Here is a 27,580-nt window from a genome sequence, read left to right as displayed (position 1 = left end):
TCACTTAGAAGTTCTGACTATAAAAAGGATAACATGATATTTGGCTTTCTTACCCCTTTAATTTATCAACCTTTATCTATAGGTTTAAAGATTTCTGTAAATCCTGGTAGAGATAGCTCTATGAAAATTTCCGTGTGTTTTTTTATATATAGAAGTTCCTACTATCGTTCAATTTGACCCATTATTTGCTTCCTTACCCCCTTTTATTTGGTAAATTTTGTACAATTTGTATTTAAGTTATTATTACCCAGGAACATGTTATATAAGTATCTGTAATTACCTTGTATCTTACACACAGAATAGTATCGACGATCACAGTACAAGTCAAACCATTGCCAATTGTTAAAAAAACTGGCCTAAAATTTGAAAAGCTTGCATTCAATCATGTCTTTATTGTGTTTGAAATGCTAATGTATTTAAAAATCATGCTGTAATATGCAAATGCATTACAATATAATTGTAATGCAAATTATAGTATGATTTTTTTATTCTGTAATTTATATATTTTTGCTTAAAATACAAGAAAATTATGTATATCATTTTTTGTAATGATGTACATAAGGGAATACATTTCTAAATTATTCTGTTTAAGTAGAAATCACTAAAGTGGGTCATTATTAAATGATTTTTATTTTATTTTGAATATGGTACATTAACCTACTGAAATGAAAAAAAATTTCACCAATGCACTTTAAAATATAAAGGGTTCCTTTTGGGGGCAAATTTTCTTTTTTCTCATCTAATCTAATTTGTCTTGAAAAGTAGAACAAAGATGAAAATTCGTTTTAAAAAAATATTGAACTTAGCCAGAGAAACTCTGAAAATAACTATCCAACAATTTTTTTTTTTGCAAATTTACCATAATTTTACAATATTGTTAGGAGTACTCTTGCTTGGATCAATATTTTTAAAGTTAATTTGTATTCTTATTCTGCTCTTCAGGTACTAAGATTTTAAAAAATTAATTTACTGCAAGACAGTTCCCATTAGTGGGTTGTGGTCTCCCTGGATACCAGTAAGTAAAAGTAACTAAATTATAAAGAAAGAAATTAAATCATTACATGAATAATACCCTGTCCCGTTTTAGAAAAATTTTGTAAAATTTTTGCCCCGAGCCATAATATGGTTGATTCATGCAAAAAAATGACCCATGCAAAATAGTTTTTCTGCAATGCAAAAATTGCGATTGTACAAGCACTGCAAAGTTTTTAAAATTTGCAAAAAGGCTTGTTTTTAAAGCTCTTGTACCATCTCAATTTTAAAGATTTTTACAATATTTAAATTTAAATAAATATATAGTGTGTCGACATAAACCTGAAATTTACCAAAAAAAATGGGGGCTGTCTCAATTATAACATATGAAGGATGAAGGTGTAGCAAGTAATTTTCCAAAGTAAAAATTGCCAAATTTCTTACATTAATAATATGGTTGGACTGGATTGGATGGATACGGATATCTGGCTGATTTATAATGCTGGATATCAGGTATTCAGGTTTATATTGACACACTAGAATTGAAATTTTGTGAAAATATTTAAAATTGAGATTGTACAAACTTTTTAAAATCTGCAAAAAGACCGTTTTTAAAGCTTTTGTTCCACCTCATTTTTAAAGATTTTTACAGAATTTCAATTCTAGTGTTTCAATATAAACCTGAATACTTGATATCCAGTCCAACCCTATTAATAATGTATGAAATTTGGCAATTTTTACTTTGGAAAATTGAGATAGTACAAGAGCTTTAAAAACAGGTCTTTTTGCAAACTTGAAAAACTTTGCTGTGCTTGTATCATCGCAATTTTTGCATTACAGAAAAAATATTTTGCTCGGGTCATTATTTTGCATAAATCAACCATATAATGGCTGGGGGCAAAAATTTTAACAAAACATTTCTAAAACGGGACATGGTAATAAATATAAATACAAAGAAATAAATGAACATAAAACATCAACACTGCTTTCACATAAAATACCCTGGTGGATACTTTTATCTTGAAATATATTTAAACATAAATGGGGCCTGCAGGGTCGTCCAATCTTTAAAAAAAAAATTTTGAAGAGGGGGGGTAAAAATCTTTATAAATGGGATTTTTGCAATAATCAAGGAGGGAGTGTCAGTGCCCAACCACCACTCTAAGTGAAAGTACCCATATCACTTTTTACTTTTAAAAGACTGTTAAACCCAAAGATATTTTGAGGAAAGCCAAAAAAACAGGGAAATTTTTTCCGCGTAATTCCATAAAGTTAGATGTAAGCTTTCAGTTAAATCGGCTTTTTAGGTTTTTTAACTGTTTTAAATGTTTTGTTTAATTATACTATGCATTTAATCATAAGATCAGTTTGACCTAATGAGTACATTTGACTGGACTTTGCATCTAACTTTACGGAACTACGAAAAAAAATAACACTCTTTATTAACTTCTATTTATCTATATGTTACTACTAACTACCAAACAGTTAATACCTGGAGATCCATCTGTCCACACCCAAAAGTCAAACTGTTGTTCATTTGTACCACCAAGCCATACATAAATATCAACTGCTCCAAGTATATTTTCTAAATAATAATATAACATGTAGATAAACATGATACTAGTTCTATTTGCAGTTTCAATTTTATTGGTTGGTATTTATGGATAATCGTATTGTTAATTTAGGCAAGATATATTTTTTCTATCAATTTCAAACTTGTCATGGTTATTCCTTTAAGAGTTAGGTATGTCTAAGAACTTTTTTGAATAAAATAATTATCTAGTTTTGCTAATTTTTGAAATTTTGTAACTTTTCATACAGTTTTGTTTAAATATATAGAAATATATTCTTTTTAAGTTCTGCCACTCTAGAAGCGCTTATGGTTGTTTGTCCTACCATGATATTAGAGCTTCATTCTTTTATGAATTATCATCTTTTTTTGATACAATTTCATTATTTTGTTTCATAATGGCAACTGTGTCCTAAAATCTTGTAACTTTTTATAATAAGATAATTTGTAAGTTACCTTTCATTATTAGTTGGAAAAATACTTAATTAATGTTTGTTTGTCCTACCATGATTTTTAGCTTCACTTTTATGGATGTTATCATTTATTGTTACCATGTCATTCAATTATTTCATACTAGTGGCTCCGCCCATTGTATCTAGTGGCTCTCTATTCAAAGAGGTAAAATTGAGGTAGAAATATAGCCTAAAACAACCTTAAGATTAAATGATTAAAGATGACAAATTTCACCTTTCCCCAACCATAATTCTTTCAGGCATATAGTCTTTTCTTTAAATTCTAAAGAGTTGTAACAAACCTTTTACAAATTGCCACTCCTGACTTGACCTTATAGAAGCAAGTTCTGCACCCTGGGCCTCACATTCAGACTTTGCTTCATACCAAGTTCTCCTTGTATCATTTAACAATTTGTAACAATGTCCTGAAAATATTATAGAATTTATTAATAATAAAAATTAAATAAACTGGAAAGGGAAATATTCTAAAATTAAATACAACAAAGAAGGTGTCCTAACATTTTTGATTTTTGATAAAAATAGCTAGTCGGTGTTCAAAGAAGATAAAGTATAGAATAGAAAACTGTAAATATTTTTTGGAAATTTGAAAGGAATACTGACATGCGCAGTAAAGAAAATTATAATAAAGTACAAACCACAGTGACTAGTTGGACAAATCTAGAATTATTTATTTTTGATCAACTTCTAAATAGATAAATATATGTTTTAACTGTATGCCTTTACATTTAAACAGTACAAAAAAATAATATTGTATTCGGTTTTACAGTTAATCTCTCAGTGAACAGAAGGTTGTTATAGACCTGAAAATTTTTTTGTCTAATATTTTTGTTACATTTTCAAAACGTAATTTTCTTACTTATTTCAAAATTTTAAGGCTTTAAATATAAAGTTCAATTTTGATCCATTGTGAATAGGGTAAAGAAAGCTGGATATGCGTCTATGTGGCTTTTAGTAAGTTATTGCTAAAGATATTTATTTTAAATATTTTTTCTGAATGATTACTTAATTCATATGGTTTACTAAAAGCTATATAGACGTTTTTTGGCCCTAAAAAAGTTTCAATTTTAATTCAGGCAGAATCTTCTACTTGGATTCTATTCTATCTTTTATCTTCTTTGTAGGTGTTAGTAAGTAGTAGATGTAAAATGGTCCATAGAATTTAAATATGCAATCATTTTTTTGTAGACCTCTTATTTTTGAAGTAATTTAAGTTTTTTTTAATTAGGTCAGTTTTAAGGTACTAAAACAAAACAAAAAAACAAGTTTACAAAATAGTAAAGAAACTATGATAAAAGAAATTATATGAAAATATTATATTACAGAGGCAACACTTCAATGCGAATTTTAAAAGAAAAAAAGTTGACCCTCAAAATTTCACCTTAAAGTGATATTTTTCTAATAGTTTATAGTCCACTAAGTTGTAAGCAGTAAGAATTAAAATCCATTTCCTTTATTTGAAGTTTTGGTCAATAACATTTTTATAAAAGTTTTCAGTAATAATCATTTAAGATCCATTATTGAGAAAAAATAACTGAAAAAGTGTGTTTCCATGTAAAATAAGCTTAAAATCTAATGATTTTGAAAATTTGCAATTTAATAGAAAAAATGAATATTTTTGCTTTTGATAGCCTGAATACGTTTAATTTTGTTTTTTATATCTATTCTTTGAAAAGACATGCATATTCTTTCAGATTTGAAAAAAAATTTTAAAATCAAAAATTGGGAATTAATCAAAATCAATCTATAGCCTTTAAAGAATACTTTTGATATTTTTAACCTATATAATCAATAAAATCAATGAAAATAAAATAGTTTTATAAAACAAACATTTGGAAAAGGTTTAAGATAACTTCATAAAAGTAGCATTTAAATAGGATATTTTTTTGTCTTTTTAAAAAATGCAATTTAAACATAGTTAACTTATAGTTGTAATTTATTTAAACAGAAATTCTATTTTGTCAGAATTATAAAAATAATGAATTATTTTCAAACAAGCTTGCAAAATAAACGTAATTTTATCAAACTCCCTCACAGTTTATAGAATGTATTGTTGTAAAATATTAATTATCAAAATAAAATCTTTAATTTACAATGTTTAAAACACCTAAAAGTAAATTCTAAGCAAAATTAGATTTATTTTCAAGATTTAGAGTAGCTGCGCTACTTAAAAAACATCTAGTATTGAAACCTATCAGCTGATCAAATTTCAATAGTCATAAATTGGTGGTTTGCAGATATCTAAACATATATATAGTACCTTACAGATTTATTTTTAAGATGGAATGTAAAGTATATCATACGAGATGTCATTTAGTCAAATTTTAAATAAACTTGTTTTCATTAATTCATGACCAAAAAATAATGTTGTAAATTTAAACTCACAAAGAGACTATTGTGTATTTTAATAATATGTTCTGTCTGCAATCTAAATCTAAACAAACTCTTTTATTCATTCAAGTCTCGGATGATTTTAGTACCAAAAAAAATAAAACAAATTGAAATACTTTTAATTTAATTTGATATTATCGTACAATATTTATTCATATATATAATTTAAGAAATATATTAATGGAATTTTTACCTGTCATAAAAAGGACATATAAAAACATTATCATATTTATCATATTTGTTTACAGTTTATTGGTAAATTTTGGTAATACTTTAGTTCGAGTCTATGCCATTGTGATTTACTCCCCCCCCCCATCTTAAATCCTCTTTTTGAGAGTAAAATGGGAAGGGGGTATTTTAAGTGTTGCCTGTATAATATAATAGTTTTGGCCATTTAAATTTTTTTTTTTAATTTGCTTTAGAATGGATTTGTAATATTTTTCTCATTCTAAAGTTATAGGTAACACCTATTTTTTAAGCCTGTATTAGGATATATTTAAGTTTTAGTTCTTCATTCACCGCGGTTAAAAAAATATATTTTTTAAATAATTACTAAACAGAATCCAAAAAGTAAGGTGTCAAATTAAAGATCTTACTATTTTTGTTCATAATGACAATTTTCTTCTTTTTTTTGTTACGTTTTAGTACTTTAAAACTGACTTATTTCTTTTAAAAAATTTTAATTTTAAAAAAAGTGGTCTAAGTTATATTATGATCAATGCAATGATTTTTAACAATAGGACCTCTGTTTCTAAATTTTGATGCTTTAAATTATCATGATGTATTAAATTAAATGAGAAAAACAAAACTATGACACTGAATCCACAATATATAACATGATATATAAATGACACACACTCATTCTGCTAAAAATGCCCACTCTCCCCCAACGTTTCTACACACACACACACACATACTCATTCTGCTTAAAACGCCCACTCCCCCCACGCATCTACACAAACACACACAAACGCCCACACCCACACACACTCATTCTACCTAAAAAGCCCACTCCCCCCCCCGTATTTACACACCTTAATTAACCAGGGAACTAAAGGCATAAGACAATGGCCGATAAATTAATGGATATCCAAAAGGAAAATATACACAAAATTACCCCTTTTGTAAACTATATTTAGTGGTTTTAACATTTGGACACACAAAGTAATGAACCAACCAATAAAAATTAAATAAAAGTCTCCAAAGTTATTTATTCAATGAATAAAATGTCATTAACTTTAGGAACTAATGCAATAAACAGCTGAATATCCATTTCCTCCCTGAATACAGAATAGAAAAAATGTCGAGTTTTTAACCCTTACAGATTGGGCCCCTATTACCACCTTAATAGATCGGAGGGGGGGGGGGTCATATTGACCCCCCCCTCTCCATCTTGGCTTCTGTTACAGATAAAGACATAAAGTTTTTTTTCTGGTGGTTCATGTGTATTTTTAGAGAAAATTACTTTTTCTAGTCATAGCGATGAGGCCGCTCCTTAGCCGCTTTTTAGCAGCCAGCCGCTAAATTTTAAAACAGGTGTAGAGCGACCAATTTTGCAGCTAGGATGACCAAATTTTAGGATAAACTTTTATTTTTCATAACAAAAAAATTACTTTTTCTGATCATTGCCAAAAAATGGCAAATAACGGAAACCGCCATTTTCGGCAGTTACAGTGGTAAAACGGCGGTTGGCGGCACCAATTTATATTTTTATCTATTAATTATTGTCAAGGATTTGCCAAAAAATTTATAGATCTCTACCTGTAATAGAAGCCACGATATTCATGATATATGTCTGTATTAAAAGCTGGACAAATATTGGTCATAAAGTCGGTCAGGGTGCGGTCAAACGGTTATAACACCACTTTTCTCACAAGGTCATTGATATCTCAGTATTCACCAAAAAAATTTTAGGTTTCTACCTTATATACAAAGTCATAATGTAGAAATTAAGATTTATTTAGAATTTTTTTTTAATTTTGGTGCTACCCAACCGACTTTGACCGGACACCACGACCGACACAGACCAGATATCCTAATAAAATCAACTCTTGCCGACGTATAATTAGTCGCAACTCACTATCATACCTACAAAAAAATGACATTGAAAAAATAGAGGGGGGGGTCAATAAGACCCTCCCCCCCGATCTGTAAGGGTTAATAAAAAGATTTAACAATATCCTATTTTATAAAGTGGTAAGCTTTTTTTGTCTGTAGCAAAGGTTTTAGGCTATTTTATTTTTAATAAAAAAGTTGCTAGTGAATTAAATAAAATTGAATATAAAATTACAAGATTAGAATGATAATCTTTTTATACATTAAATAATATTTAATTCAAAACTAACCTAGGTAGAAAATATTACCTCTTTTGTAAACTATACTTAGAGAGAAAGAGAGAGAGAGAGAGAGAGAGAGAGAGAGAAGGAGAGAGAGAGAGAATAGAGAGAGAAAGAGAGATGGAGATAGAGACAGATAGATAGAGAGAGAGAGAGAGAGGTAATAAAATGTCATGGTGGTAAAAAACATTTTATTTTTTGAACTTCGACTATTTTTCTTTTTTGCATTTTTTATCATTAAAATGATAATCATGTTGTGTTACTTTTAAATGACATTTTAAAAAATGCACAATGCTTTATCTATTTTGAATACAAATCCCTATAAATCACTGGGATTGTTCGTATTTAATGCATTTATTATTCAGTTTTCATAATAATGATAGGCGCGGTATCGTTCTGTTTAGAAAATTTGAAAATTCTTTTTCATCTAATTAAATATTTATCATTTTTTTAGGCAATATCTTTAAAGATTTATCTTCAATTGTCCGTTATCTACCTACATATATAACGTTATTTGCAAATCCACAGCCACTTTAAGGGGTCATTTATGTGAGAATTAGTTATTAAATGATGAGCTATTGCTTAATCATTTATTACCTTGGGATTTAAATATTCATTTATGCTAAATTTTGTTTGATTAAATAACATTCTATTGCAACAAAAAAGATGATGTTAGTAAATGATTTCTTGAATAAAATGATAAAACGTTTTTTTCATTTAATTTCCTTTATTTTTCTGTTTTTTTTTTGTTTAACTTTTATATTAAAAATAAAAAAAATCTTCCAAATTAAATAGAAAAATTCTTTGAATTATTGGTTAATTTAAGTTCAAAGATTTTTTTATAATAAAATTAATTTTTAAAAAAATTTATTGAAAAAATTCTTCCAACAAAAAAAAATTATCATAATCCAAGATGGAATCAATACATATAAAATAATATTTTCAAAACAAACAATTAAATCTTGAATATCTTTTTTCAAAGATTGAATTTCAAAAATTGGTCTGACAGTTTTTCCAAAGTCGGTATGATCTATCGAATGGAAAAGGTTTGAAACTAATAGAACATTTTTTTATACTAAAACATATTTTTTTCTCACGGTTTTCCCACAGTTAAGAAGATGAAATTAAATGGTTCTCACGTTAACAAAATTTTCCCACAGGTCAAAAAAATGAAATTAAATGAAAATCATATATGTACCATTTAACCCTTAACGTTCGGGGGGGGGGGGGGCGTTGAACGCCCCCCCATCCGGTTTTTTCTATCTCATTTTCTGTGTGTGAAAGATAAAGAGCCCAAACTGCTTGACTTTTTAAGTATGGGTATGACACATAACTGAGAGTTCGAATTTTTTTAATATCTCCATCCTGGTGGGCACAGGATGCCAGCAAACCCTGCAGGGTCATCCAGGTAAAGAGCAAAAATATTTTTTTTGACTAAAACAAAGCATTTTATCATACCAAAATACTAAAAAATCCTCTAGTAGTACATCCTTATATGAAATACAGGTGTTCAAGTCACTTTCAGGTTCCAGGTATGATCCTGCAGGTCCTGATCCTCCAGGTCTCCAGAAATCTTTAAAAGTCTCCTGTGGCCGCAATTTTTGACTTAGAGACTTCAAATTTTAAACTTAAGCTTTTCTGACATGTCTACATAACGTATTAAAATTTCATGAAGTTCTGCCACCGTTTTCCCGCCGACTGCGGCGGCTGGCAGCTGCCAAGTACAGCTGCGGCCGCTGAAATTTATATTTTGATATTGCAAATGTAAAATTTACATAAAGTTAAACATTTTCTGGAAAAAAATATTTCTTCTAGCTTCAAAAATAAGAAAATTATAGCCGTTTGAAAGTTTTAAGTAAAAAAAGACCTAAAAACAAAGGTTGTTAAAGAAAAGGGGGAAGGAAGCGAAAATTGACTTAGACTTATAAAAGGTCGGAAATTCATTATCAAACAAGGGACTTGCACAAAAAAATTTAGCCCTCTAGCTCTAATAGGAACTGAAATAATAAGGGGGGGCGTTGAACGACCCCCCCCCCCCCCAACCAATTAAGGTGCGGCTAGGGGCCCGACTGTAAAGATTTAAATCAAAATAAATGGTTTTCACGTTTGAAAAATTTTCCCACGCTTGATATTCTTGAAAAAACCTGAATAAATGGATATTTAAACAAACCCAATATCACGTTTTTTGCAATGGAATGTAAGTTTCTAATGTATATGAGAAGTTAAATACAGATACAGAAAATTAAAAAAATAAACAAATAAACATAGATATTGATATTTTACAATTTTTTTCCTTTAAAAGCTAAAAATTAAAATTAAATTGTTATAGTTGATAATTATTGATTATATTTCTGTTTGATTTGATTACTATATGTGGTTATATCCAGGTATTACATAGAAACCCAGGAATAAGGTATAACCAAAAAGGAAATAAATTCGAAATTCGATTTGGGGGGCAAAATAACGCAACCTTTATTAATTTGCCGTTTTCAGCTGTCGTTTGGGGGCAAATTTTGTATTTCACCATAGTCAAAATTATCAAAATTACGGCATTTTATATTTGTCGCGCTTTGTTTGTAAACAAAGATATACCAATGGAAGCAGACAACAAAATGGCAGCTAAAAAAACAAAAAGTGTTTTATTTTCAAATAATATCATATACTCACACAAATTGATAAGTAAATGCTTCACAAAAAAAACATTTAGTGCATTTCTACATAAAAACACATTTCAAAATTTATTTAGTGAAAAAACCGAAGGTTATTAAAGTACACATACATGTACTGTGTATAATTAATATCAAGGGCTCGGCAGCCGCGTATTCGTCAAAAATTTAATAAATCTTATGTGAAAAAATCCGAAAAGATTGATTGTCTGTTTAGAAACAGGTTAGATAAACAGCTAAATTCTAAAGTCTTATTAAACCATTTCACTACGGCATACACATGGCGGACGATCGGCTGCCGAACCCTGATAGTTATTATTAAAGGGGAGAAATAAGACATCTGATTGTCAGCTGTTTTTCAGTACATAGATTTATTACGTGTGAGATATTTATAGAAAATAAAGTGAAAACATTATTTATAACCCTTACAGATCGGGGGGGGGGGGGGGGGGCTCAAACCCCCCCCCCCTCTAGTTTTTTCAATCTCATTTTTTTTGTAGGTAAGATGGAGAGCTGTTATTTCATGACTTTTTAAGTTTAGTAATTATACGTCGGCAAGAGTTGATTTTATTAGGATATCTGGTCTGTGTCGGTCGTGGTGTCCGGTCAAAGTTGGTTGGGTAGCAAAAAAAATTAGAAAAAATTCTAAATAAATCTTAATTTCTACATTATGACTTTTGTGTATAAGATAGAAACCAAATTTTTTTTGGTAAATACTTAGATATCAATGACCATCTGAGAAAAGTGGTGTTATGACCGTTTGACCGCTCCCTGACCGACTTTATGACCGATTTTTGTCCGGCTTTTACTACAGACATATATCATGAATATCGTGGCTTCTATTACAGCTAGAGACCTATAATTTTTTTTGGTAAATCCTTGAGCAATAATAAACAGATAAAAATATTAATTTGCGCCGCCAACCGCCGTTTTACCGCCGTAATCGCCGAAAATGGAGGTTTCCGTTATTTGCCGTTTTTTGGCGATGATCAGAAAAAGTAATTTTTTTGTTATGAAAAATAAAAGTTCGTCCTAAAATTTGGTCCTCCTAGCTGCAAAATTGGCCGCTCTACACCTGTTTTAAAATTTAGTGGCTGGCCGCTAAAAAGCGGCTAAGGAGCAGTCTGACTGCTATGACTAGAAAAAGTAATTTTCTCTAAAAATACACATGAACCACCAGAAAAAAATTTACGTCTTTATCTGTACCAGGAGCCGAGATAGAGAGAGGGGCTCTTTGAGCCCCCCCCCCCCCCCCCCCCCGATCTATTAAGGTGGGAATTGGGGCCCGATCTGTAAGGGTTAACATGTTAAACATAAAATTTTCAGTTTATAAATGCAAAAAAGCAAAGCTTTTATATAATATAAGATAGGTCCCATTCCTTCCGTCCGTAACAAATAGCTCTTTTCAGTAATTTATACATGTTAGAAAGCTTTGCAGTGAGATACCTATAACGAATTAGGAAGCGTGGCAACTCTAAGTTCGTTACCAGATAGTGTACGTTCATTTAAAACTTGCTGATTTTTGTACTTTATGTTAAACTAGCAGCTTCGTCTTTAGCCTCTTGGGGCTTCGCCCCAAGGTGCGTTCGACGTTCCCTCAACCAGGTTTGTTCCCTGAAGAGTAGAACCCAATCGGTTCAGCGGTTACTAAGACAGACAGACATAGTTCTACTTTGTAACATAGACAAGTTACCTCACCCCTAGAATCTAGGGGAGGGGAAAAGGGGTCAGGAAAATATTCCTTAAAACCACCAACTGAAATTTATAAAGCTACCCTAAAAATTATAACTAATGCATACTACCAGTTTCCAAATCTTAATCTTCAGACAAAAAACTTTATTACTTTTTTTTGGAAGATTTCTAGGATAACAAGGTCCAAGTACAAAAAATTGAAATAGTTAAAATAAGGGGGGGGGGAGTTTCAAACATGACATTATGATTCATGTTATAGTAATGTACAATTTAAAAAGCATAGCAACTCTAAAATCGATACTAATAGGTCCTTACATACATTTACAGCATAAGAATTTTTTTACATATATTTTTTAACAATTGATTTTGTCATATCGTCTCAGTTAATTTATGTGTTTCATTCTTTATTCATAATTTATTTTGCTCTAATTATATGTTTTTCAGAGATGAAATCATGTATAGTAAGCCAGTAAAAAATGTAAGATTTCACTGCTTTCATTTTGAACCTAATTTTAGAAGACTCTGCACTGGTTTATCTCACTGAACATTAAAAAAAATGGAGGAAAAGTTAATTTCAGTTTAGTATTCACTATGATACGGACAGACATACGGACGGACAGCACTTATTTTTAGAAACCATTACCTTTAAAAAATACAAATAAAATGTATAATTTCATTGAAACAAGGAGGACAACATCCATAAAAGCGAAGCTTTGAAACAGTAGATAAACAAACATTAACATTTGTAGAGTGTCAGAATTTACATGTATAAAATTCGAAACAAAATTTTAAGTAAATTTGTTGAAAAACTGTGCTAAAAAAGGATGATGTTTAAAAAAGGATAGGACTTCATTGTAGCTTAAAACAGTGTACTTAAATGTGTTTAAAAAGTTTTAAGTCAACATGTTTAAAATGTTAACTACTTCAGGAATCACCATGCAAAGTTTGAAATCGATAGGACAATTCTAACATGCCTAAATTAACGAAAAGATCTAACCCTTACGGACTAACTGACGGTTGCACCGACCCTAATTATAGAAAAGCTTCTCTTTAAAAATTAGTATTTTAAATTCTCCATTAGGGGAAATGAACGAACATGATACATAAGTGAATGGTACATTTGAAATACGTCTTAATTTTGATAACAATTCTCTTTTTTTTAGACAGTTAACTCTTGGTAAACTGGTGTGTACTTGTGGTATCCGCCTATGATAAATGGCAGACACCAGAGTTCAAAATGACTACGGCAGTGTGAACAGACGTGGACACCTTTACTATAGAGAAGCTACGCTTCTCTAACAATCACTAAATAACAAACAGCATCTATTCAGTTGTTCCTTTATTGAAGGTCTAAGGGTTACTAAAGTTATATACAACAAACAATAGCTACACAGATAGGAATAAATAATCATGAAATCAAAGCAATATAATACATATACAATAGTCAGTTTGGGTAATAATGATCCCCCATCCCTGGGAAGGGTGGGGGGAATTAACAATGCAGCTTAACCATAATAAAGCTTGTCAGATTCAATCATTAATTTTAGGCATAGGGAGGGGGTCGGCAGACCCCTTCCCCAGGACTCGGGGGAGGGCCTTTGGCCCTTCCCCGAACCCCGGTCAGGGGTGCCATAGGCATGGCTCACGGTTGCCGAATACCACAACTCTCCCCTCGGAAGGCTGGGAGGGGGTCTCCCTGCCAGACTTCCGACAGTGGTTGAGGCCTTCGGCCCGCTCCTTAGGGCTAAGATATATACAAATGATAATGATTCAATGGAATCCTAGTGGTGATTTTTCAGGGCTGATGGGCTCCCAACGTGGGATAGAAGGTAGAGGCTGGCTTTGGTTGGACACGTAGCTCGGCGCCGGCAGGTGTCAGGTTGGCGTGGGGCACAGCCGCTGCGGGGCCGGTCAGCAGCGGGGCGTTCTGGTTATTGTTGGCAGCAGCTGGGGCACTGGCTGCCAAGTTGACCGTCTGAGCGGCAGCCTGGCCTCCCGAGGGGCCGCGGGGTCTTCCAGAGGGCGGTCCAGGCCTGCCTGGGCGGTCATGCCCGCTATCGGCCGATTGCATGGACACCATTTCCTCGGCGGCTTCCCGGCCAATGGGAATGGCGTCCCAGTCTACTGAAAAGTCCCGGGACTTGGCATGGGTGAGCCGGGCTCTGGCCAAGGCCTTCCTGTACAAGGTTGGATGGTACAGGAACACTTGTGACATCGCATTCATGGCGGCCCGTACACCTCCTTGTGCGGCTGCCAGGGAAATGATGGTCAGATCCCCCAGCAGTTTGAGGATCAACAACAGTAAACACAGTATGGCTGCGCCATCTCCCCACTCGTGAATAGCTTGTCTGAACCCAGCCCAGACATCCAGGGCGGCCTCTCCTTCCTCCGCCAGTCGGTCGATATTGTAGGACACGATCCCATGGTCTCCGGTGGCCGAACAGCTACCTTGCTGAACGCACGAGCCATAGGACAGGCCGGTCAGCATGGCGCTTTTATACGCTGGGAATGCTAGCAGCTGCTGCCAGTCGTTCAGCTCAGCCTGTGAATACAAGCCTCCTGAACTAAAATCATCCAAGGGTTCTGTCAGCAGCTGCTTGGGCGTATCCAGCGGGGGTGGCCTCTTCTTAGGTGCGGGGGTTAGCTCTATCCAGCCTTCCTCCGCGTGCACAGTCAGGGGGTAGGTGGAGGAGCAGGGAATCTTGGTGGCGTGGCCGCTATACACCCGTGTCACGGCGTCTACAAATCCTGTGGGTTCCACTGGTACTTTATCCCAACATTCCTTGCTTTCACGGACAACGTATTTGTTGCGTTGGCAGGTAAGCTGGAGCAGGACATCTCCCCTCAGCACAGAGAACGTGCTCCCCTGGACACGCACCGGGTGGGCCGGGTCTAGTTGCTGGAGCTTCCAGCAGTTGGCCGCTACTTCTTCTGCCGCTGTGCTTTTCATGCGTGTCTCCAGGGTAAATCCAATGTAACCTGTATGTATCTGGGCCTGCAGGGGGACATCCACATCCCTGGCCGATACTCTGGGCAGCGCTGCCGCGGCCGGGTCAGCTGCCACGAACAATGCTGGGTGGTTGGTGGCATGGGCCTCAAAGTCGCAGTTCACTATTGAGGTGGGGGTGGTCATGTTGATGAAGAACTGGGCTTGATGGTCAACCAGGAACGCATCCATCACTAGGCTAGGCTGGAGGCTGCGGATCAGCCTCAAGGGGCAATCTCTCCCCAGGTGGTCCCACACGTAGGTTGCTTCCCCAGTGATGCAAGACAGCTCAGAATGGGGACATTCTAGGGTCAGGTGGTCAGATTGGGACTCCACCCGTCCATCCTCTACTACGTAGGTCTCTTCCTTGACCAGCAGCCGTCGTTCCTGGAGCACTAATTCATTGCGGTACAGCTGGCCCTCGAAGTGGACGTCCTCCCCTTCACAACCCACCCCCTCGGGGCTGTTGACCAAGGCGCCCACCATATCGAGGGTGAAGAACAGGGGATGGTTCAGCTGGAACGTCAGTGGCTGGGTCTTGCCTGGCAGCGTGTAGACTCGGTTCCTGGCCAGGTCTCGGCACGTTTCTGGATCAATCTTGGTTGGCCTCATGAGGGTGGGGACCGAGGTCACCTTGAGGTGACCCCATACCCCACACCTGAATGTCCACTGGGACACGGTGAGCTGGCAACTGTATCCTGTTGTTTCCCTAATCTTGACTTGCTGCAGGACATGTACTTCATGGCCCAGGGGCACCTCCTGGTGTAGCGGTTCCGTGCTACACATCTTCTCCTTATTGTAGGCTGTGACGTGGGTGGGGTTGGCGCAGTCCCACCCTACCAGGACGTAGCTAGTTGTAGGCCACACGGCTGCCAGCAGTAGTCCCCACAGAACCATCCACCAGTGTGAGAATCTACCAGACAGCCATCTACCTCGCGCACGCGGCTGGGGATCTTCGGCTCGGGTCACGGCTGCTTCTTGAGGCTGGACACAGCTGGGCTGCTCCTGGCTAGATACAAATTTCCATTGAGCGTTATCTTTATGTGTCCGGGGCACCCCGATACCCTCCCCAATGACAGACTGACAGGCGACTGGCGCCTGCCTGGGTGTCGGCTCCCCTAGCCCCAAGGGGTCCCTTCCCTTGTCCATGACATGCCCAGTGGCATGGGGCTGAAGTGCGTGTGGCACAGGCTCGCCCTGACTCACGTCCCTCCCCTGCCCTAGGAACTCAGGTGCATGTGGCACAGGCAAGTCCTTATATCCCCAAATTTCAATCTCCCCAGCCTCTGGTGCAGGAGGCACAGGCAAGGTTGGGGTTTTACAATAGTTTGGATACAATACATTTGTTAAATTTAACTTATCCTGGCTCGACTGGAAGTGCTGAGCAGCTGGGTTCCCTCGGCTGGTAGGGGGCGCTGGATGGTGTATGGCTGGGCTCTCCCTACAGGCTGGTGGCGCTGGCTGGCTGGGGGTGACGGGTGTCACCCCTTCCTCTGGGACTGCTGGCTCGTTCCAGGATCCAGGTATCTTGGTGGCGGCGACGGTTGTCGCCCCAGGCACCAGGTTGGAGGCGCTGGATAGCACCCCCCAGTCATCGCAGGTGGCGGCGCCGGGTGGCGCCCCATACATCGACTCTGATGCGCTGGCTAGCGCCTCCTGCCTCTCTCGTTCGACGGCCGCCAGGGCCTCCCCGTACACCGTCTCAGTGACGCTGGGTAGCGCCCCTCCACTCTTGCTGGGTAGGCTCGGTCGGGCAGGCCCCATCATGTTTAAGCTAAAGGGCTGGGGCCTCAGAACTTCTGGCTCGGCAATGTTGTTGGGCTGCACAAACTCCGGCCCCAGGTGGTTGAGGCTGAAGCCCAGGCCAACCCGGTTGGGTTCAGCCGCGCCTCCCAGCACGTTGATCCTAGCTGGAACGGTTCCAAACTGTGGCATTCCGTCGGCTCGGCCCGCTGCGTTGGGGGCGGCTGCTTGCTGCGGGGGTGCTGGGGGCGCGCTCCCTTCCATGTTGGCTACTCTGCTGGGCTTTCCTGGGGGAGCGCCCTTGTCTGCGGTGCGCCTCTGGCCGGCTACCTGGTCCCAGTCGGCTCTGCACTCGGCCGCTGTATGGCCAGCATAGTGGCAACGCTCGCTCTTGGCAGGACGGTCACGACGTGGCTGGGTGCGTCTCTCCTCCAGGCTGACTTCCATAGGCGTCGGACAGTCTCGGGCGCGGTGGCCTTTCCCTTGGCAGCGGTAACAGCGGCCTGAAGGCTTGTCATCTGGGGCGACCTTCCCCATCTGGTGGAGACCCGGAGCCAAGGCGCCAATCTCCATTGGCTCCGACTCGTCGTAGTTGGGCAACTGGACGCTGGCTGATCCCGTGAGCCCGTCGGTGGCGTCCACTAGGCACACACCCTCCTTCAGCTGCTTGGTAATCATTGTGACGGTGAACATGGCTCGCCTCGTGTACTCAGGTACAGAGGCGATCTCATGACTCATCATTTCACGTTTCACATTAGCGTTACGGATGCCACGATTTAATTCATCGATTAATAACTTGAGATCCTCATGGCTGTAGGCCTCCCTATACAAGGCACACTTTGTGGATATGTATGCTTGTATAGGTTCTGTCGAGTGTTGCCTGTAATCCCTGAAGGCTTGCTTCAAAGTCTGGGATTCAAAGGCTGGACGAAATAACATTTCACACTCGGCCTTGACTTGTTCGTAAGTCAAGGCTTGGCCTGCCTCGCCAAACAGATGAGAAGCCATTTCCGCCGCTTGCCCTACCAGTGACAGTAAAAGGGCATTGCGGCGGTTGAGGGTGTCATGGGGCGGCACGCGGTAAGCCGCCCATGACATCTCGAGTCTGCGGATGTGGGAACTCCAGGATTGCTTGGGCGGCCCTCTATACTCCGGCAGGTTACTCAGCATCAGCTTGCGGTACTCGGCTGGAGCCGGCTGGGGGTCATCCTGGAGCCATCCATGGGCTTGGTCGCCTCCTGGCGCTTGCGGCTGCTCCATCGGGTCAACGGTTCAACGGCGGGACACAAAGTTATAAGGCAATATTATAGATGGTTTATCACTTGAGGCTTTCTAGCCTAGCAGCCAACACTGTTTATCACTAGGTTGGTAGTTTAGTTACAAAGATATAACTTAGATGTACTTATCACTAGTTTTATTCTGAGTTTGTAGAGTAGGCTGGTAGGGGTAGATAGCTGTTGAGGGTCTGAACTGCTGTCAGGAACTGATTGGGTTTTCCTTTATCACACTATAGATAGGAGGGAGAAGCTTGTAATTCTTTATTTTTTCTAAAAATATCTGTGTTAGATGCTATGGAGTAGCTCCGCTCCTGTGTGTGTGTGTGTGCGTGAAATATCCTTTCCTTGCAGCGCGCTTAGGCACCGTCAAATCCGCGCACACAGGTAAAACGCGCACTTATCCCTCAACTCGCTCTCTCATTGGTCCGCTTTGTCCGTTGAATTTTATGATACGTCCCGAACTCGGTTGCGCGACCCGTAAATGGCGCTCTGTTCTCCCGATCGCTAGCTCCACACCGTGGGCGGACTTAGTCAAGTGTGGGTAGGAGGGGGAAGCGCGTGAGGGGACGGGGTAAAGCCGTCCGTTCCCCCTGTGGGGAAGGGGGAGTGCTGTGGGTTTGAGGTAACTGTGTGATGAGGTAATGGTGCCCTGTCTCCTTAATCCTAGGCTTATTGTTATGTCACCTTGATTGTATTCTCTTCAATGGAGAGTGGGCCCCTCCCTTTCCTCTGGAATAAGGGGTGTATTTGTTATGCTGGAGGCTTGGGTGGTTAGATTGTTTATCAAGGCATTGTTATATTACATCTAGATTCTATTTTTGGCCTTATCACAATACATAACAGATTTGCTTACCAAGCCTGTTCTATTTTTAGTTTTATCACAATACACAACAAATTGTTTGCCAATCCTTGCTCATAAATCTATTGTTTAGCCATCACACTAGGGTGGTAATCCCTACAATGTGATATAATATCTGCTTTTCTAGATGGGTGGCTGCGCTGTAGCCTCTCAGGATACTTGGAGTTGACGTAGTTTCCTCTGCTTGGTACACTATACTCGTATGTTGGCTCGCAGCTCGCAGCTATTTGGCGTGTTTCAGCCTATCGGCGGCAGGGAATGTCCCGTCCTACAGCGCCGTATATCCGAATCCGACTGTTGGCGGCAGGGAATGTCCCATCCTGCGGCGCCGCTGGTTCGAATCCTTGGCTTGTTTCAGTCTATCGGCGGCAGGGAATGTCCCGTCCTGCAGCGCCGTGTATCCGAATCCGGCTGATGGCGGCAGGGAATGTCCCGTCCTGCTAGCGCCGCTGGTTCGAATCCTGCTATCTCTTGCAGTAAATGTTGGCCTATTTTCAGCCGTTTGCACTTAGTTGGCCTGTTTCAGCCAGTCCGCAGGCCTGTTTCAGCCCTTGAGCGCTCAATTCTCCGTTAGATGTCGGCGCTTCTCGCGGTTCTCCGTCAAGTTTCGCTGTTTCGCTTCCACAACTGCCGGATGCAGAGTTAGACCTTGCTATCCAGGGTGGGTAATTCAGGTTGCTTGTGTCAGTTTTGCCAGTTTCACTGCTGGGAGTACCTTAGCCTCAGCTGCGCGTCTGCTCTACACTTGTGGTTTGCCGTAATCTCACACAGCTGTCACCAAAAGTTGTGGTATCCGCCTAGGATAAATGGCAGACACCAGAGTTCAAAATGACTAAGGCAGTGTGAACAGACGTGGACACCTTTACTATAGAGAAGCTACGCTTCTCTAACAATCACTAAATAACAAACAGCATCTATTCAGTTGTTCCTTTATTGAAGGTCTAAGGGTTACTAAAGTTATATACAACAAACAATAGCTACACAGATAGGAATAAATAATCATGAAATCAAAGCAATATAATACATATACAATAGTCAGTTTGGGTAATAATGATCCCCCATCCCTGGGAAGGGTGGGGGGAATTAACAATGCAGCTTAACCATAATAAAGCTTGTCAGATTCAATCATTAATTTTAGGCATAGGGAGGGGGTCGGCAGACCCCTTCCCCAGGACTCGGGGGAGGGCCTTTGGCCCTTCCCCGAACCCCGGTCAGGGGTGCCATAGGCATGGCTCACGGTTGCCGAATACCACATACTCAACAGAAAAGAAGCAAATAAAGAAAACCATGGCACCTATCTCAAAAGAATGTTTTAGAGAAATATCCTATTCCTCATTTTTTGATTTTGAAAAAAAATTGTTAATATTTAAAATGATAGTAAAAGTTGTAGTTCCATTAATGAATTTTAATGGGAATTTTGGTACTTATTGTTAGTTCATCTTTTATGCAACTATTTTTCAAAACTTTAAGAAAAGAAATTACTTTTTGGATTTTTATCGAGAAGCTAAAATTATTGTATGAGTCATTTATGTATAGATTCTAAGTTGTGGATTTCCGTATAATAAAGTAACAGGATGTTCGTTTGTCTGTCTGTTTGTGTGTACCAATGGATCTCGCTAACTGCTGAACCAATTGGGCTCTCCTTAACAGGGTAGCTTCTCATAGGTCCTGGGAAGGTTTATAACTACTTTGGGGGAGGGTATCACCACCCTCCCAAGAGAAATCGCCCCTAGAAAAAAAATTACCCCCACTGAAAAAAATTCTAAAATTTAAAAAAAAATTTTTTAACTAAAATAAAATTTTCTTTTTAAAAATCTAAAATAATAAATTTGGTTATCGAATTTGACTCTCTTAAAGTGCCCCTAGAGTCCTCTAGGAGCGTAGCCGCTAGTTTTGAAAAAAAAATTATATAACTACACAGACAGCTTTTATTATGATAATTTGTTATTTATTTTTAAAAGTAAAGTTTTTGTATAATTAGGTTTAGTCTGTCCGTCCGTAACTGATTGATTTATGCATGTTAGAATTGTCCTTTCATTTTCAAACTTGGCATGGTGATACCAATAGTAGGTACTATTTAAAAAACGTAGCAATTCCATAACTAGAATGTTCGTACGTACATTTCATTTAAAACATATTTAATAAAGATTTTTTATGTGATATAATTATTCTATTCATCTGATTTTTGAAATACTGATTCCCATTACAACAAGACACAATATTAAAAGCAAATCATCACTATAATCAAGTCTTAAAAATGTAAGTATTTCCTTGAACAGTTTCCACTATTTAAGCAGTTTAGCATCAAATTTACTTTACTATGTATAAGTGCTAATGTTAGTTTGTCCTACTGTTTCAGAGCTTAGTTTTTTAAATATTTTTTGTTAGAGATTTTTTATTTTTTTTTGGGGGGGGGGTATTTACCCCCTCAAAATTGTTTTTTGGGGGGGGGGTTATTACCCCCTTGGACGTCTATGCATCTCTATAATAAAGTCATAAAAACGTAGGTATCACAGTGCGATCTTTTGAAAAAAATCGGGACATCCAAAAAATTTAAAATCGACTTTTATCTATCCTAGGACCTAATAATGGCTGTAAGTAGACAGCTAGAAAAGAAATTTTTGAAAAAATATTAACTTTTGGCGGATTTACGCCATTTTTAAAAAGGGTAGGGAAAAATTTCTTTTCAGTTTTGATCATTTTCCAGATTTTTTTACACAATTTTTTCAAAGCAACAAAAAATACATTTATGTTCAGCTTATGCAAATAATTTTTTATTGAGGTACTTTTCAGATACCTGTACCAATGTCTAATTAAAGAAAAAATTTTTAAAAATATTTTTTTGGAGGTGTAAATTGACATTTTGTGAGAAAATTTCACCAAAAATATTAAGATTTTTAACCCCAAAAAATCAGTTTTCTCCATTTTACCCAAAAAACGGCCAGGAGGCCCCAAGTTTTCCAATAATAATATTAATATGCAACATGTATTGTGGATAAAACAGTTTTCACAACCTGGGGCCTCCTGGCCGTGTTTGAGTAATTGAGCATTTTACATTGCATGGTTTGAACAATTTCGTTCTTGTTAATTTCAAAGAAGTTGTATCAACTTTTTTGCTTTTTATTTAAGATAGCTAGCCGGTCCTTTCAGTAAGTATTAGATGTAAAATTTTTCATAGAATTCAGATATGCAATCGGTTTTTTTTGTAGACCTCTTATTTTTTAAGTAATTTAAGTTTTTTAAAAAAATAATTAAGTCGGTTTTAAGGTACTAAAACGCAACAAAATAAAAGAAGAAAATAGCCAGTATAAACAAAAATAGTAAGATCTTTAATTTGACACCTTACTTTTAAAATTCTGTTGAGTAATTGTTGAAAAAATCTATTTTTTTAACCTCGGTTTAATCAAAACATTAAACCTAAATATTTTCTCATACAGACATAAAAAATATGGGTTCAAATATACCATTAGAATGAGAAAAATAATATGAATCCATTGTAAGCAAAATTGAAAAAGTTTAAAAAAATTGTAATAAAAAATAGAAGAAAAAAAAAATGTTATTTTAAGAATTGTAACTACTAAACTAGCCAATCACAAATCGCAAAAATTGACGAATCGGGAAGCTTAATCTATAAAATTAACCTATAGAATAGCCAGAAAAAAAGGAGAACGTTCATACAATATATACAATAGATACTACAATAAATATAGTGATATTAAAGAACATGTAAAGAATGAAAAATTATGAACAAATATGCATCAGTCTGTTTATAAACTTCAAAACAATGCAGTTAAAAATACATTATTGTTTCTTGTGTTTAAAAAATATCTGCTACATTGCATTGTCTTTTGTTTAGGTTTGGTTCAGGTTTGGTTCAAGCTAACCCTTTAAAGCCGAAAATTATGATTCTTAAAATAAACTTATTTTTTTTATTATAGTTTTATAAAACTTTTTCAATTTTGCTTAGAATAGATTCGTAATATTTTTCTGATTCTAAAGGTATATATGAACCCATGTTTTTTATGTCTGTTTGAGAAAATATTTAGGTCTAAAGTTTTTATTAAACCGAGGTTAAAAAAATAGATTTTTTCAATAATTACTCAACAGAATTTTAAAAGTAAGGTGTCAAATTAAAGATCTTACTATTTTTGTTCATACTGGCCATTTTCTTCTTTTATTTTGTTGCATTTTAGTACCTTAAAACCGACTTAATTATTTTTTTAAAAAACTTAAATTACTTAAAAAATAAGAGGTCTACAAAAAAACCGATTGCATATCTGAATTCTATGAAAAATTTTACATCTACTACTTACTGAAAGGACCGGCTAGCTATCTTAAATAAAAAGCAAAAAAGTTGATACAACTTCTTTTCCCCCGTTAGAGGGGGAAGGTGTCATTTTAGAGCCCAAAGTCATCTCTGCAATATTTTCAAACTTTTTAAGGCGGATCTTTCTTGACTTATGCATCATTTGCCTCTGGCGAACCGTTTCGCCGTTATTTGCCGCCGTTGGTGTGATTTTTAACGATTTTTGCCGTTCTCGCGGTTTTAATGGACATTTAAGAGATAAAGGAGTCGTTAAATAAAGATGACTTATAAATACTTTTAGTTTAGCAATTAAATTTGATAAATTTCATGTGTTCTAAAAAAATTGTAGTTTTAACTGGTTTTGGCCCAGCAGAAATTCAAATTTGGGGATTAATTATAATATTGCAATAACATTATATACGCATCAGAGAGAGAGAGAGAAATATACGTTTGAGAGAGAATATAATTTAAGTAATTATGTTTATATTCTTATACAAACTTTAAATGAAGATAGCAGACTTAGAATAAAGGTATTAACACAAAATCAAAAGTGTTTTGAAAATTATGTTATTGTTGTTTATATCAGTAAAAAATATTTGAAAACATGCCTTATAAGTGTCCTATTTTACTTATACTGGACCTACCTAAAAAAGCCGGGACTCGAACTGGGTGCACCTGACGCTATATTCTTCTTCACAAACATTGTTTGCATTGAAGAAATATTTACATAGACGTTGATTTTGTTAAAATATTCCTATCCTAACTAAAGTTATGAAGTTTTATAGATTTTTTAAAAATAGGGTAGCTTCGCTCCTCCAAAACAGCAAGACGTACTTACCAAATGCACATTAGAAGTTACATCATTTCTTCAAATACAAGCTTATTTATTGAAGTTTACTTTTGTCTACTCTAAATGTCCCTTTTTTTGGCAAAAGATCGCACTGTGGGTATGTCCTAAAATATTATCCTGTATTTAAGCAGTTTTACACCAAAGTTAATTAAAAATTTTGTTCAACATTTATAATTTATGTTCTGATTTTTCAGTTCTGACACACTACAAGTATAAATGTTCGTTTGTCCTACCGATTCAGAGCTTCGCTTTTATGGAGGTTGTTATCCTTGTTTATTTATTGCACTGTTATTTCTTAATATTCTTTTGCAATCATTGATTGTAGTGTTTAAATGTAAAAAGAATAACTGTTTTTTTATTTGTTATGTATGTTTAAGATTTGGATTTATTGTTGAATAAATATGAAAAACTTATTTCCATTTACTTTATTAATCAAGCCAACCTACAAATCTTACTTTGACTGTCTAAATCTAAAAAATGCATTGCTTAATAGAACACTATTTATACTATTTAATTATTTAGAATCTTCAATACATATTTAATTACCGCAGCGTATTTTAGACAGCTTTTCAATGAAAAGAAAAAATATATAAATAATTAAAATTAGGGGCGAAGAATTGGGCTAACTAAGCTGGTATTGGTTTTATGTTTTTTGTTTCATTATTCATTAAAGCTGTCTGTAATATGATACAATACATGATTTTTTAGTATGGCTCAGAAACTGTTTTAATCCAGCAGATATTAATTAGCTACAAAGCCAAATGTTTGTTTACAAGTTTGATTTTCTTGGTCAAGGAAAGAAAACGAAGTTATAGGTTTCATTGTATTTTTAAGTAGCTTTTGAGAGGTTAATTTAGGCTAGGTTAAGTAAATATTAATGATTGCCCCGCAGTGTAAGAAAATATGCCCCTAAAGGCTAGAGTCTCCCGCAGAGGTTAGAAACCCGCAACTTCGTTATCTTTCCATGATCCATTTTTCTTAAAAATGTAGTTTATCATTTCTCCGCTAGGTGGTGTCAAAATGTTTGTTAAAACTTAGTTTTATCATGATATATTGTTTTTTCCTAATTTAAAGGGATGTGATTTAATCACAGTTAAAAATAAAAAGTAAATAACAACAAAATTGCTTATTTTTTTGATGTAAATACTCTGAAAATGACGAAGCTTCAGACTAAAAAAACTTGTTTGCTAACATAATATGGTTGCAACATGAATTTCACCACTAGGCTTTTAGTAAATTAGGGTGCTAGCTATCACACCATAGTTCGAGTGTTTTTGTGCTAAAAGTTGTATCTTCCATAAAACAGGGTTTTAGCAACTATGGTGAAATAGAATTAATTCCCTTGTTGGTTATACCTTATTCCTGATAGAAACCGTTACTCAAAGATGACTAATTGGAACAAATAAAGAATAAGTTTACCTGTATTTATATGTATAGTGTACCCTTTAGCAGCACATAGAGCTGAAATAAATAACTTGAATAATTATCAAGTGGGGTAGAGTGTGGCTTGGCTCGGGCAGATCTGTGATTTAAAGATCCAGCTTTGATTCCTATAGGTGATTTTAAAATTTTTATTGTCAGCATTTTAAGCTTTGTCTTTTTGAATGTTATCATTCTTGTTAATATATTTGTACATAACAAAGCACCTCCTCTGATTAAGTTATGTACAAAATATTTAAGACAAGGGTTTAAAGAAACCATGCAAGAATTGCACTGATCTAACCGCTGAAAGACTGCCACAAGTAGATCCAATGTCCCAAATTTGAAGCCTTCAGCTTTAATAAGAAAAAAGTTGTAAGCATATTTATTCTTAGGATAAATAATTTTTGAGATATCTTATTTCAAAGTATTGTTGTAAAATCATCTTTTACGCAGCAAAATGTTGAAATATAAAATAAGTTATTTTAGAGAAAATTACATGTATCTTCATATGAATCTCTCTAATTTTGACCAAATTGGACAGTTAAGGTGCCTAAAACTATCTACTTTCAATGGACAATCCAAATACATAATTTTTGAGACTTCGAAAATTAGAGACTTTTTTGAGAGGATTATCATCATATTTTTCATTCATTACACAAAAGGCAATATGTGTAAAAAGTGCAATCATTATTCATTTTCAATAATTGTATTTATTATTGTTTAAAATTATTATTCGCACCCTGGTCGTCAACATCTTCTTTCTTCTTATTTTTCTTTTTTTCTCCGTTACATCTGAACAAATGGATATATTGACAGGGGAAAATTTTTCATCATTTAGGTTGTTAGCTTAGTTTGTTTATCTATTAGTATGGGAGGGGATAGGGTAAATTGAGTGGATGGGAGTTATCACTATTGTAGACAGTTGTGAGTATCAGTGGGGTACAACATCTAAGTAATTAATTATATATCAATTTCTGAAGATAAAAATTGATAAAGATTGATACTTGTCTTTTTTTCAGAGTTTGTTAGAATCCTGGTCCCTTGCATATTCCTGCCATTTTAGTGTTCGGATTACCCCTTCCCCCCGACCCATTATTTTCAATTTAATATTAAGATTTAAGATAGACAGACATTGCTAGAAAAAAAAGATTTCAAAATATAGCAAAGTATCAATATTTAAGATTATCTTATTATATAAAGTAGTAATCGTTTTAGGTCTGTCCCGAAGGATCTTGCTAACTGTTACACTGATATTGTTCTCCTTTACAGTGAAGTTTCTTAAAGGTCCTGGGAAGGTTTTAAACTATATTTGGGGAGGATGTCTTCACCCCCTCCCACCAAAAAAAAATATTTTTGTTCTCCTTTGAAACTCAAATTTAAAATGGGTTGATATTGACTTTTCCCCCTCTTACCTTAAGTGCCCTTAGTGGCTTCTAGGGGCGTAAAAATAGATAAAGTGGCAACATAGAAATCCATATGAGATATTGAGTAAATGTAAATACCTGGGATCCTCTTTAGGAATAACAAGTTCCTCTGGCTCCTCGTCCTCAGAGAAAAACTTCTTAGCTACACAGCATCTAAAAAGTTTGTTCCTTTCATTTAAGAAATCTAAATTGCTCCTCTACTGAAATATAGGAAAAGAGACAGCGTTAAGCGCAGTCAAATAATGATGTCATACAAGAAAATTACTAATGAGAGGCCAGTAGAAATTTTACCATTAGTCAATTGAAATGTATATTGACCTATCATTAGTCATTTTATTGTATGACGTTAATTCTTGGAGGCACTTTACGCTGTTTCATAGAAAAGGGAGGGCTGTAAATTAGCCTAAGTCATTCCCAAGACTGAATACAAAGTAGCCAAAAACCATCCTATGATCTATAAAAAGCTTCCTTAAAATGTAAAACCTTATTGGTTCAGTAATTATCCTTACTCCATCCCAATACTTAAATCTTGAATAAAGTAGCCTAAAACCATCCTCGGATCTATGTAAAGCTTCCCTAATATGAAAAACCTAATCGGTTCAGTAGTTCTTAGTTT

At 36.0% G+C, this 27,580-nt stretch overlaps 1 protein-coding gene across 1 annotated transcript; it reads right to left on the bottom strand.

Annotated features, from left to right (window-relative positions):
* On the bottom strand, positions 1 to 27,478 carry LOC145306987 (snaclec agglucetin subunit beta-1-like). The gene is made up of 9 exons (XM_080149329.1): positions 27,474 to 27,478; positions 27,043 to 27,117; positions 26,280 to 26,332; positions 25,538 to 25,579; positions 3,297 to 3,419; positions 2,465 to 2,557; positions 971 to 1,029; positions 248 to 356; positions 1 to 17 (listed from the first exon to the last, which is right to left on the bottom strand). The coding sequence occupies exons 1-9, from the start codon at positions 27,476 to 27,478 to the stop codon at positions 1 to 3; spliced, it is 576 nt and encodes a 191-aa protein (XP_080005455.1).
* Between the last annotated feature and the right edge of the window lie 102 nt (positions 27,479 to 27,580).

This window comes from Acartia tonsa, chromosome 15 (assembly GCF_053477335.1).
Source record: "Acartia tonsa isolate MP-2025a chromosome 15, ASM5347733v1, whole genome shotgun sequence".
Classification (NCBI taxonomy): domain Eukaryota; kingdom Metazoa; phylum Arthropoda; class Copepoda; order Calanoida; family Acartiidae; genus Acartia; species Acartia tonsa.
Note: the sequence above shows the minus strand (reverse complement) of the source record. Positions and strands in the feature narration are given on the sequence as shown.

Excerpts from the sequence above, each read along its gene's own strand:
- LOC145306987 (XM_080149329.1), bottom strand. Across the intron at positions 3,420-25,537 it reads CACTATACATATAAATACAG|GACATTGTTACAAATTGTTA; the intron begins GTAAACTTATTC and ends TAATATTTTCAG. Across the intron at positions 2,558-3,296 it reads GGAGTGGCAATTTGTAAAAG|AAAATATACTTGGAGCAGTT; the intron begins GTTTGTTACAAC and ends ATTATTATTTAG.